General features: G+C 39.6%; 1 protein-coding gene across 3 annotated transcripts in view; it reads right to left on the bottom strand.

Moving 5' to 3' along the window:
- elmo2 (engulfment and cell motility 2) overlaps positions 1-12894 on the bottom strand; it is a 51273-nt gene that overhangs the window by 27508 nt on the left and 10871 nt on the right. For 2 of the 3 annotated variants that reach the window (XM_056734811.1, XM_056734813.1), the window contains exons 8-10: positions 7361-7512; positions 1351-1429; positions 1168-1218 (exon numbers count right to left, since the gene is read on the bottom strand). In XM_056734811.1, coding sequence (XP_056590789.1) covers positions 1168-1218; positions 1351-1429; positions 7361-7512 — 282 coding nt within the window. The remainder of the gene's footprint in view (positions 1-1167; positions 1219-1350; positions 1430-7360; positions 7513-12894) is intronic. The other variant, XM_056734812.1, reaches the window with a different exon arrangement.

The following is a 12894-nucleotide window of genomic DNA, read 5'->3' as shown; positions in this document are numbered from 1 at the left end:
AGTTCTTAATATAGCAGAGTACTTTCAATGTGAACTCCTCCAAATCCTGATTATCTAAGACATCCCAGTTGGTTCTTTCAAGGCAGTCTTGGAGCCGAGAGGAGGCTCCTTCTGGACATTCATTCACAATCTTGGTAATGGTGGACATTTTCCTTCTTAAAGGGGTTAACAGAAAGGTGGTCTGACTGCCCTAAATGAGGCAGTGGAATTTACCTGTAACCTTTCTTGACATTTGGCTACAACCAGTCCAAGATGTTTTCCCGCCTTGTTGCACATTTGATTTGGAGTTTATAGCGTGCAGCTAGTAGCTTTGAGGTTTGCTCTCCTGCTGACAGGATAGATGTTGTGATTACTGATGAAAAGTTGGCCGTGTAAGTTATCTGCGCAAGCTCCTCCCGAACTTTGTATAATATGTTAATAAACATTGCTTAATGCTGCGTGTTTAACAGGGGTGTAATGGTACACACAGGGGTTAAATCGGGCCGGGCCCCTTCGGGGCAGAGCCCCGGCACATATACTGACCGTCTCGCTCCGTTTCCCGCATGTGTGTGGCTCTTCTGGTGTTGTAAAGTGGTTCTCCGTTGTGCCCCAGTATAAATCTCTATAAACGAGCGGCGCTGCTTTTCATCCAATATGCACTGTTGTTTTAACGATTTGAGTCATAATGAGCTGTTTGTAAAGAAAGGCTCAACCTCCAAATGATGTCATTTTAACCCAATTCAAGCATTTAAAGCAGTTTGTTCAGTTTGTTCAGTTTGTTCAGCAACGATATAAGGTTAATGGCTCATCTCAATCATTGCCAATGTTGTATAAAGTTTTGAACGAAAAGTACTTGAAATACACAGGTCATACGTACAATTCTGTGAACATTATTAACTGAAGATATTTGATATTGACAGAAGGAAAGGGCACATGCCTATACAGAATGTTTCACATGTGGAACTTATTTCAAATCGCAGTTCCCACACGATCATATCAAGTGGCGGACTGTTTAGTTTCTGCCTCACTGTTTGAGTGCAATACACACACTGCGTGCTTAGCCTGTGGTTAGTGAACATCATCATGGCACAACGCATCAGAGGACCGTGAAAAAGTGTCTTTTGCAAGAGCAAACAGTTCATCAGTCAAAAGCTCTTTTAGTAGTGAGTGAATCTCTAAGACACTTACATTAAGTATGATGGCACGCAGATGTTTCTGTGCAAGTGTACTCGCCATCTCCTGCAACACAGACACAAGCATATGGTCCGACACAGACACAAAGTGTTTCATCAGAAGGACTGTTTCACAGTGCAGCTCATACGATGGCAATTTTACTGTGGTATATGGATAGAGTGAGACAGTGAGGGGTACCTGTCGTCTGTCCTCTGGTGTCTTAAGGAACAGAGCATTGATCAGAGCGATGGCATATGTCTGAATCTCTTGGTTAGATCTAAAGGAATAAGGAAGACAGTTAGAGGTATCTCACTCTTCTCTCAGGTTAAAGTGATGATCTCAGCTCTATAGAGTACAGAAGAGGAAATCTATATCAGCATGTACAACACAACAACAACTATAACAAGACTCACATGAAAACATTTTCAGTTTTAGGTTTGGGCCCTGTGGCGGTATAAAGTGAGGCTGCGCAGAGACACATCTTCTTTATGCAGCGCTAGCTGGTCAGTTCATTCAGGCCAGTCTGATCTGAACAGTATGAGCTTATATGCCCTTTAGCCTTGTTCATATTTGTTTATGCCATTTGATACCCTCAGCACAGAGCAGCGAGAGTCATGTGATGAAACTGAAACACTTGTTGAAATCACGATGGTCAACATCATGTCATGTCTGGCAGCCATCAGCGATGGACAATGGCATCATCTATCAGCCCGACCCTATTTGGTTTAATGTTAAACAGGTTCTTAGAAATGATTTCTTTCTCTTCACTTCAATATTAACAAATTATAAATATATGGAATAGCGAACAGTACAGAGAGTGTGAATATGGGGGCGAATATTTATTCGTGTCAGTAACACATTAGTGATGTTTGTGAACGAATCATTCTTTCTGAACAAATCTTTTAAGTGAACAAATTCTTCTCGTTCACGAAAGGCAATGACCCATATTTCGCATTCGCTGAAATCTCTCCCTCGAGCACAGAGCGTCTTGCCTTAAAAGAGTCTCTAAAGACTTTTTAGACAGAACTTTGTCTCTAACATTATAAACTCCTAAATAAATAACACTCGCACTCTTTTTGCAACTGTAGAGAGACTAACAAATCCCCCTAGTCAAGTTCCCAGGGAAATGCTGTCTGATGACAAATTCAATGAGTTTGCAACTTTTTTCCTTGAGAAGATCAATAATATCTGTCAGGGTTTGACAAGGGAGAACCCAATCGCAGGCAGACACGGGGATGAAGGGGTTAAACAGATATTTATTGAGACAAAAGACTATACAAAAGCTAAAACAAAACCCACGAGGGGGAAAACAAGACAGGATAAAACTATTAACTAAGACAAGGACACAGACTGACTAAACTAAGAAAATAAACACTTAGGACAACAGTAGACTATACTCACAAAACATGTAGCACAAAGCAAACAAGGACACGGCTTGAGACGGCATAGACAAGAGATCAAACACAGACAAGGTACATCTTACACGTACAATGAACGAGCACAGGAAAAATGAACACGAGGATGTTTTAAAGGGGACAAAGACAGGATAATTACAGGGTACCCGCGGGGTCTTAAAAGCATTGAAAAAGTGTTACATTTGATAATCTAAAATTAAGGCCTTAATAGCCTTGAATTTGGTATACAAAGTCTTGGATTTCGTTACAAAGGTCTTATTTTTATTTTTATTTTTTTTCATACCGTAACAAAATGAACTGTTACAAGTGTAGGCTAATTAAAAATTCACGTCATTGCAGTAAGCGCGAAAGCTTGCGCACCCGTTACTATGGTTACTAGGCAAGTGAGGTAAATTACAGAACAAGATAGTAGCTAGCCTATTTTGTCGGCTAAAATGGGAAAGTGTCGGTTTAATCCGCTGTGGACAAGGAATCCGAATTACGTTTGGGTCAAGCCTGTGCCAGGAAATGAACGCGAGGCCTATTGCTGTTGGTGCAGGAAATCTTTCAAGCTAGCGACAATGGGTGTTACGGCCCTGGACTCCCATATGAAGGGTGCCAAACACACCGCGTGTAGAACCACCTATTGGCCCGTTGTTCTGTGCACCGCGGATCACTTCGGTTACTGAAACAGCTCTGACTATCAATAATGAAGACATTTCTAAAATAGAAATGCCACCACAGCCAAGGAACATTCTATCGTACTGTGGCTCGACACCAACTCTTTGGGCAGAGGTGATGTGGGTCCTTAAAACAGTCTCTGAGCACCACTCTTACACTTCAAATGAAAACGTTACAGAGATTTTTAAAATCATGTTTCCTGATTCCGAGGTTGCAGCTACATTCTCGTGTGGAAGCAACAAAACGGCATATATTACTAAATTCGGATTAGCTCCCTTTATAACGAAAGAACTGACTGACCATGTCAATATGTCCAACGGGTTTGTGATCATGTTTGAGGAGAGTCTCAATAAGATGACGAAAAGTAAGCAGTTGGACCTTCATATTCGCTAATGGGTGGACGACCACGTCCAGTCACGATACTTCGGCTCGCAGTTCAGGGGTCATGCAACGGCGGTGGACTTGCTCAAACATTTTAAAGTAAGTTTTTATTCTGAATTTTTAAATAATATATGATATAGTAAAGTAACATAACACAACCAAGTGAGCTGTTCTATAATATCACGACTGCAAATGTTACATTGAATGTATAGTTTAATAAACAAGTAGCCTAGCTAATATGTAGTCTTTTACAATTTAGACGCAATATCGGTTTGTTCTATTTCAACGACGAAAATAGTTACAAAAGAAAAGCAACACTAAAGTGCTGTGTTTTGTTATTGAATGATTCAGCGTTTTGAACAAATCGTTTTAATGAATGACTCAATGATTCATTTATTAAGACGGTCACTTGCTGCCACCTATTAGTTTATTGTTTAAAGGCATCATTATTTTTTTTATATTATTTGTTTAAACATCAATCTCATCAAAACTATTTATTACAGTTGCAATTTTGCAGTGTAAATGACTTAATTTGATTGATAACGGCAGCCTTATTATTAAAACTGAATTTGATCAAATGTAAGAATTTGACAGGAAAATACACACAATCACACACAAATACTGCACAATTATGCAGATTTAAGTATGTAAAGTCTGATGAGAATATTGCTTCAAAATAAATTTGATTTATTTATGACAGACATTATTTAAAAAGTAGAAACATATTATGTCATTAAAAATGTATTGTAACATTATTATAAAAACTTCCTTATGTGTGATTTAAATGGAAGTAGCTTACAAATAAATCATTTTATAAATAATTTAAATAATAGGGTTCAAAATTTATACAGATTTGACATTTTCCCCTCATACTTCTGTAGGAATGGGTACGAAGTTGGCATTGAATTTCATTTAAAATGGTATTAAAAAGGTCTTAAAAAGCCTTGAATTTCATTTGGAGGATCCTGGGGGTACCCTGAATTAACGAGGGGCAGGTGTGGGTAATGAAACACTAATGGGAAGGCTAACGAGACAAAAGGGCGGGAGACACAGACGAGACACGAGAAAGCGCATGACAGCCAATATATAAGGATGACTAGTTTTTGGATGACTAGTAATTTCCTTCTTTTAAACTCTAGCAAAACAGAAATATTACTTATAGCACCAAAATCAAGTAAACAGAATATCTCCGACTACAGCCTGCAAATTGAAAGATGCACTGTTACTTCAACAAATACAGTTAAAGACCTAGGCGTTATATTAGACGGCAACCTGTCATTTAAAAATCACATCTCAAATATCACAAAAACAGCCTTCTTCCACCTTAGAAATGTTGCCAAATTACAAAATAGTTTATGTGTTGGAGATGCAGAAAAGCCTATTCATGCATTTGTGACCTCACGGCTTGACTATTGTAATGCTCTACTTAGTGTTTGTCCTGTATCATCAATAAACAAACTACAGTTAGTTCAGAATGCAGCTGCCAGAGTTCTTACCAGGTCAAGAAAATACGATCACATAACCCCAGTTTTATCATCGCTTCACTGGCTACCCATTAAGTATCGTATTGATTTTAAAATTCTTTTAATTACTTACAAAGCCCTGAACGGTTTAGCACCTACTTACTTAACCGAGCTTTTATCACGTTACAACCCATCACGCTCTCTAAGATCTCAAAACTTAGGACTTTTGATAACAGCTAGAATAACTAAATCCACCAAAGGTGGACGAGCTTTCTCATACATAGCACCTAAACTCTGGAGTAGCCTTCCTGATACTATTCGAGGGTCAGACACACTCTCCCAATTAAAAATCTAGATTAAAGACACATCTTTTCAGCCAAGCTTTCACTTAATGCATAGTTAATGAAATGCAGCTACGCTAATTATTCTCTTTATTCTCTTTCCGCCTCTGCCTCGGAATGCCCACCGTGTCCAGACGACCGACATATGCCCATCCCCAATTTGAGATTACGCCAGCTACAGCTGCAAACTGACTGACCATCCCAGCTCCATCTAAGGCAATTCCACCACCAGCCAAGAGAAATATGACCATCAGACCATCCCAGCTCAGACCACTACATCCCCAACCAAGAGCAAAGACGGACAATTTGTCTTATTAATGCTGAAGTTACAATATTTGGTATTAAATGCTAAACTTAAATCACATGTCACCAGTTTGAGTGCAGCTATGACACGTCAGAGGGGATCTGGCCCTCCCGGTTGAGCCTGGTTTCTCCCAAGGTTTTTTTCTCCATTAATCAATCATTGGAGTTTGGGTTCCTCGCCACAGCAGGGCAGTGTTGGCCTGCTCACCGGGAGACTGCATTCATTCATTTATTTATTTAATTAGAAATTAGATATTATTTATTAGAATGATCTTACTCGTTGTATAAACACCATGCACTGTGCTGTGTTTTAACTTTTCTGTTTTTCCTGTTTGCTCCTGTAAAGCTGCTTTGAAACAATACACATTGTGAAAAGCGCTATATAAATAAACTTGAATTGAATTGAATAAGCAAAGCTATGTCTTTCTCACACAAAACCCAAAGGCTATGCCATGACTCCGCTGCAAGAACAAGAATAAACATGACATGATAGCGGAATCATAACAAATATCAGAATGGAAATCAGCAAAGCTCCATGCGGCACTCAGGTCAGTGTGACTCCAGTCCATCAGAAATTAGAAACTTTGTCTGAATTTCAGACAATTGATCTCAAAACCTGTACAGCATCTTAAGTCGTCAACTAGCAGCCTTGACACACTTACCACATCCTTTTTCAAAAGAGTGTTTAACTGTTTGGAAGAAGATCTCCTAAAAATAGTTAATACCTCACTGCTCTCAGGAACTAAAGCTGAACTTGCAGTTGTCAAACCTCTACTAAAAAAGAGCAATCTAGACAAAACCTTACTTTCTAACTACAGACCAATATCAAATCTTCCTTTTACAGGCAAGATCATTGAAAAGGTTGTCTTCAAACAGCTGACCAAATTCTTGAACTCAAATGGCTACCTGGACAATTACCAGTCTGGTTTCCGTCAGCATCATAGCACAGAGACAGTGCTCATAAAGATAATTAATGATATTCGATTGAATTCTGATTCAGGCAAAATATCAGTTCTGGTTTTACTAGATCTCAGTGCTGCATATGACACGGTAGATCACACCATACTCCTACATAGGCTGGAAAATTTGGTAGGGCCTTCTGGGTTGGTACTTAAATGGTTTGGGTCATACCTTAAAGGGAGAGGTTACTATGTGAACATAGGCAACCATAAATCTGACTAGACACCCATGACTTGTGGTGTTTCTCAGGGCTCAATTCTTGCTCCGCTCCTCTTCAATTTGTATATGCTCCCACTTGGCCAAATAATGAAAAAGTACCAAATTGCCTACCACAGCTATTCAGACGACACTCAGATCTACCTAGCCCTCTCACCCAATGACTACAGGCCTATTGAATCTCTTTGCCAATGCATTGATGAAATTAAAATGTGGATGTGTCAAAACTGAAGTACACAAATGAGTTGATCTGGAATTAATTCTACTTCAGACCTCCCTCCACGTCAAATTTCTTTGTCCTTAATTTACTTCATTACTGAAGAAGGATATTTTAGGCCAGTTCTCACATAACGTTTATTCAGAAGACAAGCGAACAGGATGTCTGTCGAGCACCTCTGCCGGATGAAATGTGTGCATGGGAGCGTGTACACTAGCGTGACGGTGTGTGTGTGTGAGTGTATGCGCTCACACTTGCAGGTGTGAGATGAGTTGTCCCACAGTGATCTCCTGAGCCACACGCTGGTACAGACTGTGACTGTTCAGCACCATACTCTCCAGAATGGCCAGCGAGCGCTGCAGAATGGACACATCCACCATGGGCTGATTCACGTAACCTGTAATCTACAACACAAAAGTCAATCATAGCAAACCTTTGGTTTAGTTTCATTGCAATAGCACCAATAGACATTACATTACATTAACTCGTTGGGCAGACGCTTTTACCCAAAGCGACTTACATTGCATTTTGCTATCGTTTGATTCTAAAAACAGCGGGGAAAATAAGTATTTGACACATCAGCATTTTTATCAGTAAGGGGATTTCTAAGTGGGCTATTGACACAAAATTTCAATCCAGATGTAGCTGTAGTAGAGTAGGCGGGGCGAGACCGTGGTTCGAGTCCGGTGAGTAATTGTGAATTAGCGCCAGCTGTGCGCACACCGGCCTCGAATCACGTAGGAGATGGGAGCATATAAAAGGAACGAGCGACCGGACCGTCGAAGAGAGAGGACCGGGCCCGAACTTATGTTATGTTTGTAGTTATATTATGTTTTGTTCGCCGGCGGTCGTCCGTGAGGGGCCGCCGGCTGTTATATTACTTTATTAAATGTTTAAATGTTTGCCGGTTCCCGCCTCCGTCCTTCCATTTTATTGAGATTTGTTACAGTAGCCATCAAGCCAAATATTGAATTCATACAAAGAAATCAGAACATTTAAGTATACAAGTTCAGTCATAATAAATAAAAGTAAAATGACACAGGGAATAAGTATTGAACACACTTTATTTAATACTTTGTAGAAAAGCATTTGTTGGTGATTACAGCTTCTAGACGCCTCTTGTATGGAGAGACCAGGAGCCCGTTTCAGAAAGCAGGGTAAGTGCAAACTCCGAGTAAGTCAACCCCAGAAAACGGAATACTCAGGGTTTTTGGTTTCAGAACGCGAGGTACGTCAAACCCGCGACCGCGGAGTAAGTCAAGCCCATTTCAGAAATCGAGGTATCTTATACTCTGAGTGAGTAACCAGAGTAACCTACTCCATGAACCTAACCTGGTCGGGAGCAGGTTTTATTCCGCAAACCCAGGGTTTGTTACAATCTCCGCCCCCTTTAAGAAGCGCGAGCGGTGTTGAAATTGCATACGTCATTTGTTTATTGATTCGTGTTCCTAATCGCGCTCTATTTAGTTACACAGACCTTAAAATGTCATGTTCGTTTATTCAGGAACCCGTAGATGAGGAAGCTGCATTAATTCGCAGAGAGTTACATTTATGTCGATAGAGAATTGTGAGGCAGTTTAAGAAGTATATTTAACATTTCCAAATCAGGCATCCTAATATCAAGAGCATTTTATTTCTTTAAACTTTCCTGAATGAATGATGTTATTGTATTTCTACGACGGCGTTTTAGTGCCATGTTAAAAATAAAATAAATTCAAGATTACGAGAATAAAGTCGAAATGTTATGAGAATAAAGTCGAAATGTTACGAGAATAAAGTCGAAATGTTACGAGAATAAAGTTGAAATGTTACGAAAATAAAGTCGAAATGTTATGAGATTAAAGTCGAAATATTACGAGAATAAACTCGTCGTAACACTTATTTTATTTTCGTGAAAGTTGTATTAGAAGAGTTTAAGTTATGTTTAAGCACGTCATCTGAACCAGTGAGTTAGTTCTTAGTTCATGTCAGATTTTTTCTTCTGAATAAATTCAGTTTCCTATATAACCGCTGCAGTGTCCTTTTACTAATTATAACTCCGTGATGATGCGCCAAAAAACAAAGAATTTCCTTATTGCTAAATCATAATCTAAAGTAGGATTTAACCAAATCCTCCAAAGCCATTGTTTCTAGCAATTCTGTGATTTTTCTCAAAATATTACGAGTTTATTTTCTTAACATTTCGACTTTATATTTCGACTCTATTCTCGTAACATTTCGACTTTATTCTCGTAACATTTCGACTTTATTCTCGTAACATTTCGACTTCGGCGCCGTCGTATATTTCATATTCAGCTGCTGCCAAGATCTTTTTATTGCAGAAGGATATCACCGACATGAGAGCGAGAGAGTTCAATATAATTCGCATTTTCACAGTTTCAACAAAATAAATATAAAAGTGATTGACATATAAACATGCACATTAACACGTGAAACACTTTTCTCCCACGCCAACTCTCTTTCTTTTGCTGCTGCGGCTGTGTTGCTCTTTTATATGAATATATGCTCATATTCACCGTACGCTTGTAACAGTACCTTCAATTCGATTGGCGAGAAATGAACAGAGCGCTTTTTGTCACCTGCCGTTGCCATGGTGAATCGTGCTATCTTCACTCCATTGATGATGGCTTTTCATCGCCATGCTGCACGCGCGTAACCTAGAGTGAACTTACTCAGAGTGGATTGAACTAACTCAAATCACCTGGTCTGAAACTGAAAACTCAGAGTAGCGATTCTCTGAGTAAATCAACTCAGAGTTCAGATTTTAACTCGGTGTTGGTTGAACTTCCTTATTGAAACGCGCCCCAGTCGTCTGCATTGCTCTGGAGTGATTCTTGCCAATTCTTCCATACAAATGGTCTTTAAATCTTGAAGGTTCCTTAGGCCTCTTTTATGAACTTTGATCTTCAGTTCTCTCCATAGATTTTCTATGGGATTTAGGTCAGGTGATTGACTGGGCCATTCAAGCAGCTTGATTTTCTTTCTTTGAAACCACTTCATTGTGTCCTTGGCCTTCTGTTTGGGATCATTGTCTTGCTGAAATGTCCGACCTCTTTTCATTTTCAGCTTTCTGGTAGATGGCAGCAGATTTTTATCCAGAATGTCCCGGTACATTTCTCCATTCATCCTGCCTTCAATAATATGAAGTCTGCCAGTACCACTTGCTGTAAAGCAGCCCCAAACCATGATGCTTTCACCCCCAAACTTACCTTTTGGTATGTTGTTCTTGGGGTGGTGGGCAGTGCCATTTCTTCTCCAAACATGGTGTGTAGAATGACTGCCAGAAAGTTCAATTTTGCTTTCATCTGACCATACTATAGTCTCCCAATAATCCACAGGCTTCTCCAAATGCTCTTTCGCAAACTTTAACCGAGCCTCAACATGTTTTTTGTTCAGCAATGGAGTATTGCGTGGCGAGCGTGCATGGATGCCATGGTGGTTCAGTGCATTGCTTATAGTTTTCTTTGAAACAACAGTATCTGCTGATGCAAGGTCTTCCTGAAGTTCTGCCCGAGTGGTTCTTGGCTCTTGGTGAACTCTCCGGATTATTCTTTGAACTCCTCGGACAGGGATCTTACGTGGACCACCGGATCGTGGCCGGTTTATGGTGAACTGATGCTCTTTCCATTTCCGGATAATGTCCCCCACAGTGCTCACAGGAACATTCAGCATTCTGGAAATGCTCCTATAACCATTCCATTTTCTACCGCTTATCCGAACTAGGGCTGCAACTAACGATTATTTTAATAATCGATTAATCTGTAAATAATTTTTTCGATTAATCGATGAATCGGATAAAAAAAAAAAACACAAGAAAAGCAATAATTTCCAACCCTTTATTCAAAAACAGAACTAAAATCTTTAGAAAGTGCACAAGCATGTTGCTCCTTGAACATCCCTGAGCTGTTATAAAAATAATAAAATCAAACAAAAATGGACTAACACAAAAAACATACACATGTATGCTTTACATCTGCCAAATATATAGACTTTTTTAAAATAAAAGTGCCACCTGAGCTGCCAGAACAATAAATAATTTATAAAAACTAAAGAACAATACAAATCAGAAAACTTAACAGGATTTGTTTGAATGTAAGAACTTGTTCTCTACACTACACTGCAGACAGACACTCGCAGATGCACACACTCGCAAACGCACACACTTTTGCAGACGCACACACTGACAAACACTGACACACACACACACTCTCTCTCAAATTCACTTGAAGCTTATTCATTCAATTACTACCATCATTGTAGTAAGTGCAAGCTTCATTTATACACCACATTTTAACAAAGCTTAAGATGACCAAGAGCTATAAAATAACTTTAAAATTATATTAAAAAGTACAACACACACAAATATATTTGTCAATAATAACCTATATGGGAGAAAGCACAGAATATACACTGCAAAAATTGCTTTTCTAACTTAGTAGTTTTGTCCCGTTGTCAGTCCAAATTTAAAAAAAAATCTTATATCAAGAAACATGTACTAGACACATGAAAAAGCATAAGAAATTATGTCTTGTTTTCTGAAAAAACACGTCAAATTAAGTGATTGTTTGCTTAAAGCAAGAAAAATTATCTGCCAATGGGGTACAAAAATAATCTTAATGAGATATCATTTCAAACAGAAGTTTTAAGCATCAATTAATTTTCTTGTCTAGTAATCTTGATTTAAGATTTTTTAGATATTTGGACTGGAAATTAGACAAAATTACTAAGGAAGTTTTGCAGTGTAGCTATACATGACAACAGATTGATAAATGAATGGTCCAAAAAAGGCGAGTGAATAAAAACGTGTTTTTAGTCTTACAATGCAAAGCGCAAAGTAACTACACCACCCCTGATTATACTGTTATTAACCAGCTAATGCTAACTTGTGATGCTTGTCAATCTGGATAACGAGTAAACATCCGCACCAGGGACATTACGTTCTTCACTTCGAAACGGAACAAAAGTAGGATTCTGTAGTGACTTAACCTGCTGTTGAACTCCCTTCCTCCTCATCACAGACTCAAACATGTTTGCGTTTCAGATGCTGGATCATTGCCGCGTTGCTCCCGCCATGTCGCGTTTGCATATTTTGTAGTTAACAGTTTTTCTGTTTATTTAGTGTGAAATGCTCCCGCACCTATGATGACTTGGGTCGCGGGGATTTCTCTGCCTCCGTCATGTATCTTTCCTCCGCTCGTTTTTAAATTTTTGCTCCGCCCTGTATATGAGGCGCCGAACTCTGCTAGCATCAGTGCGCGAGAGAGACCGAGTGTGTTTACTTCGCTCCGCGCTCAAATAAAGTTTTTTTTTAATAACCAAACGTCTCCGCGTCGCGCGACACAACGAATCGATAATGAAATTCGTTGACAACTTTTTTACTAATCGATTTTTATCGATTTTATCGATTCGTTGTTGCAGCCCTAATCCGAACTACCTCGGGTCACGGGGAGCCTGCGCCTATCTCAGGATAGGACACACACTCATTCATTCACTCACGCACTCACAACCTACGGACAATTTTTCCAGAGATGCCAATCAACCTACCATGCATGTCTTTGGACCAGGGGAGGAAACCGGAGTACCCGGAGGAAACCCCCGAGGCACGGGGAGAACATGCAAACTCCACACACACAAGTCGGAAGCGAGAATCGAACCCCCAACCCTGGAGGTGTGAGGCGAACGTGCTAACCACTAAGCCACCGTGCCCCCCCGCTCCTATAACCATTCCCATCAAAATGCTTTTCAACGATAAGATTACGAAGATCTACAGAGAGTTCTTTGCTTTT

This window comes from Triplophysa dalaica, chromosome 21 (assembly GCF_015846415.1).
Source record: "Triplophysa dalaica isolate WHDGS20190420 chromosome 21, ASM1584641v1, whole genome shotgun sequence".
Classification (NCBI taxonomy): Eukaryota; Metazoa; Chordata; class Actinopteri; order Cypriniformes; family Nemacheilidae; genus Triplophysa; species Triplophysa dalaica.
The sequence above is the reverse complement of the archived record's forward strand: the minus strand, read 5'-3'. Positions and strand labels throughout refer to the sequence as shown.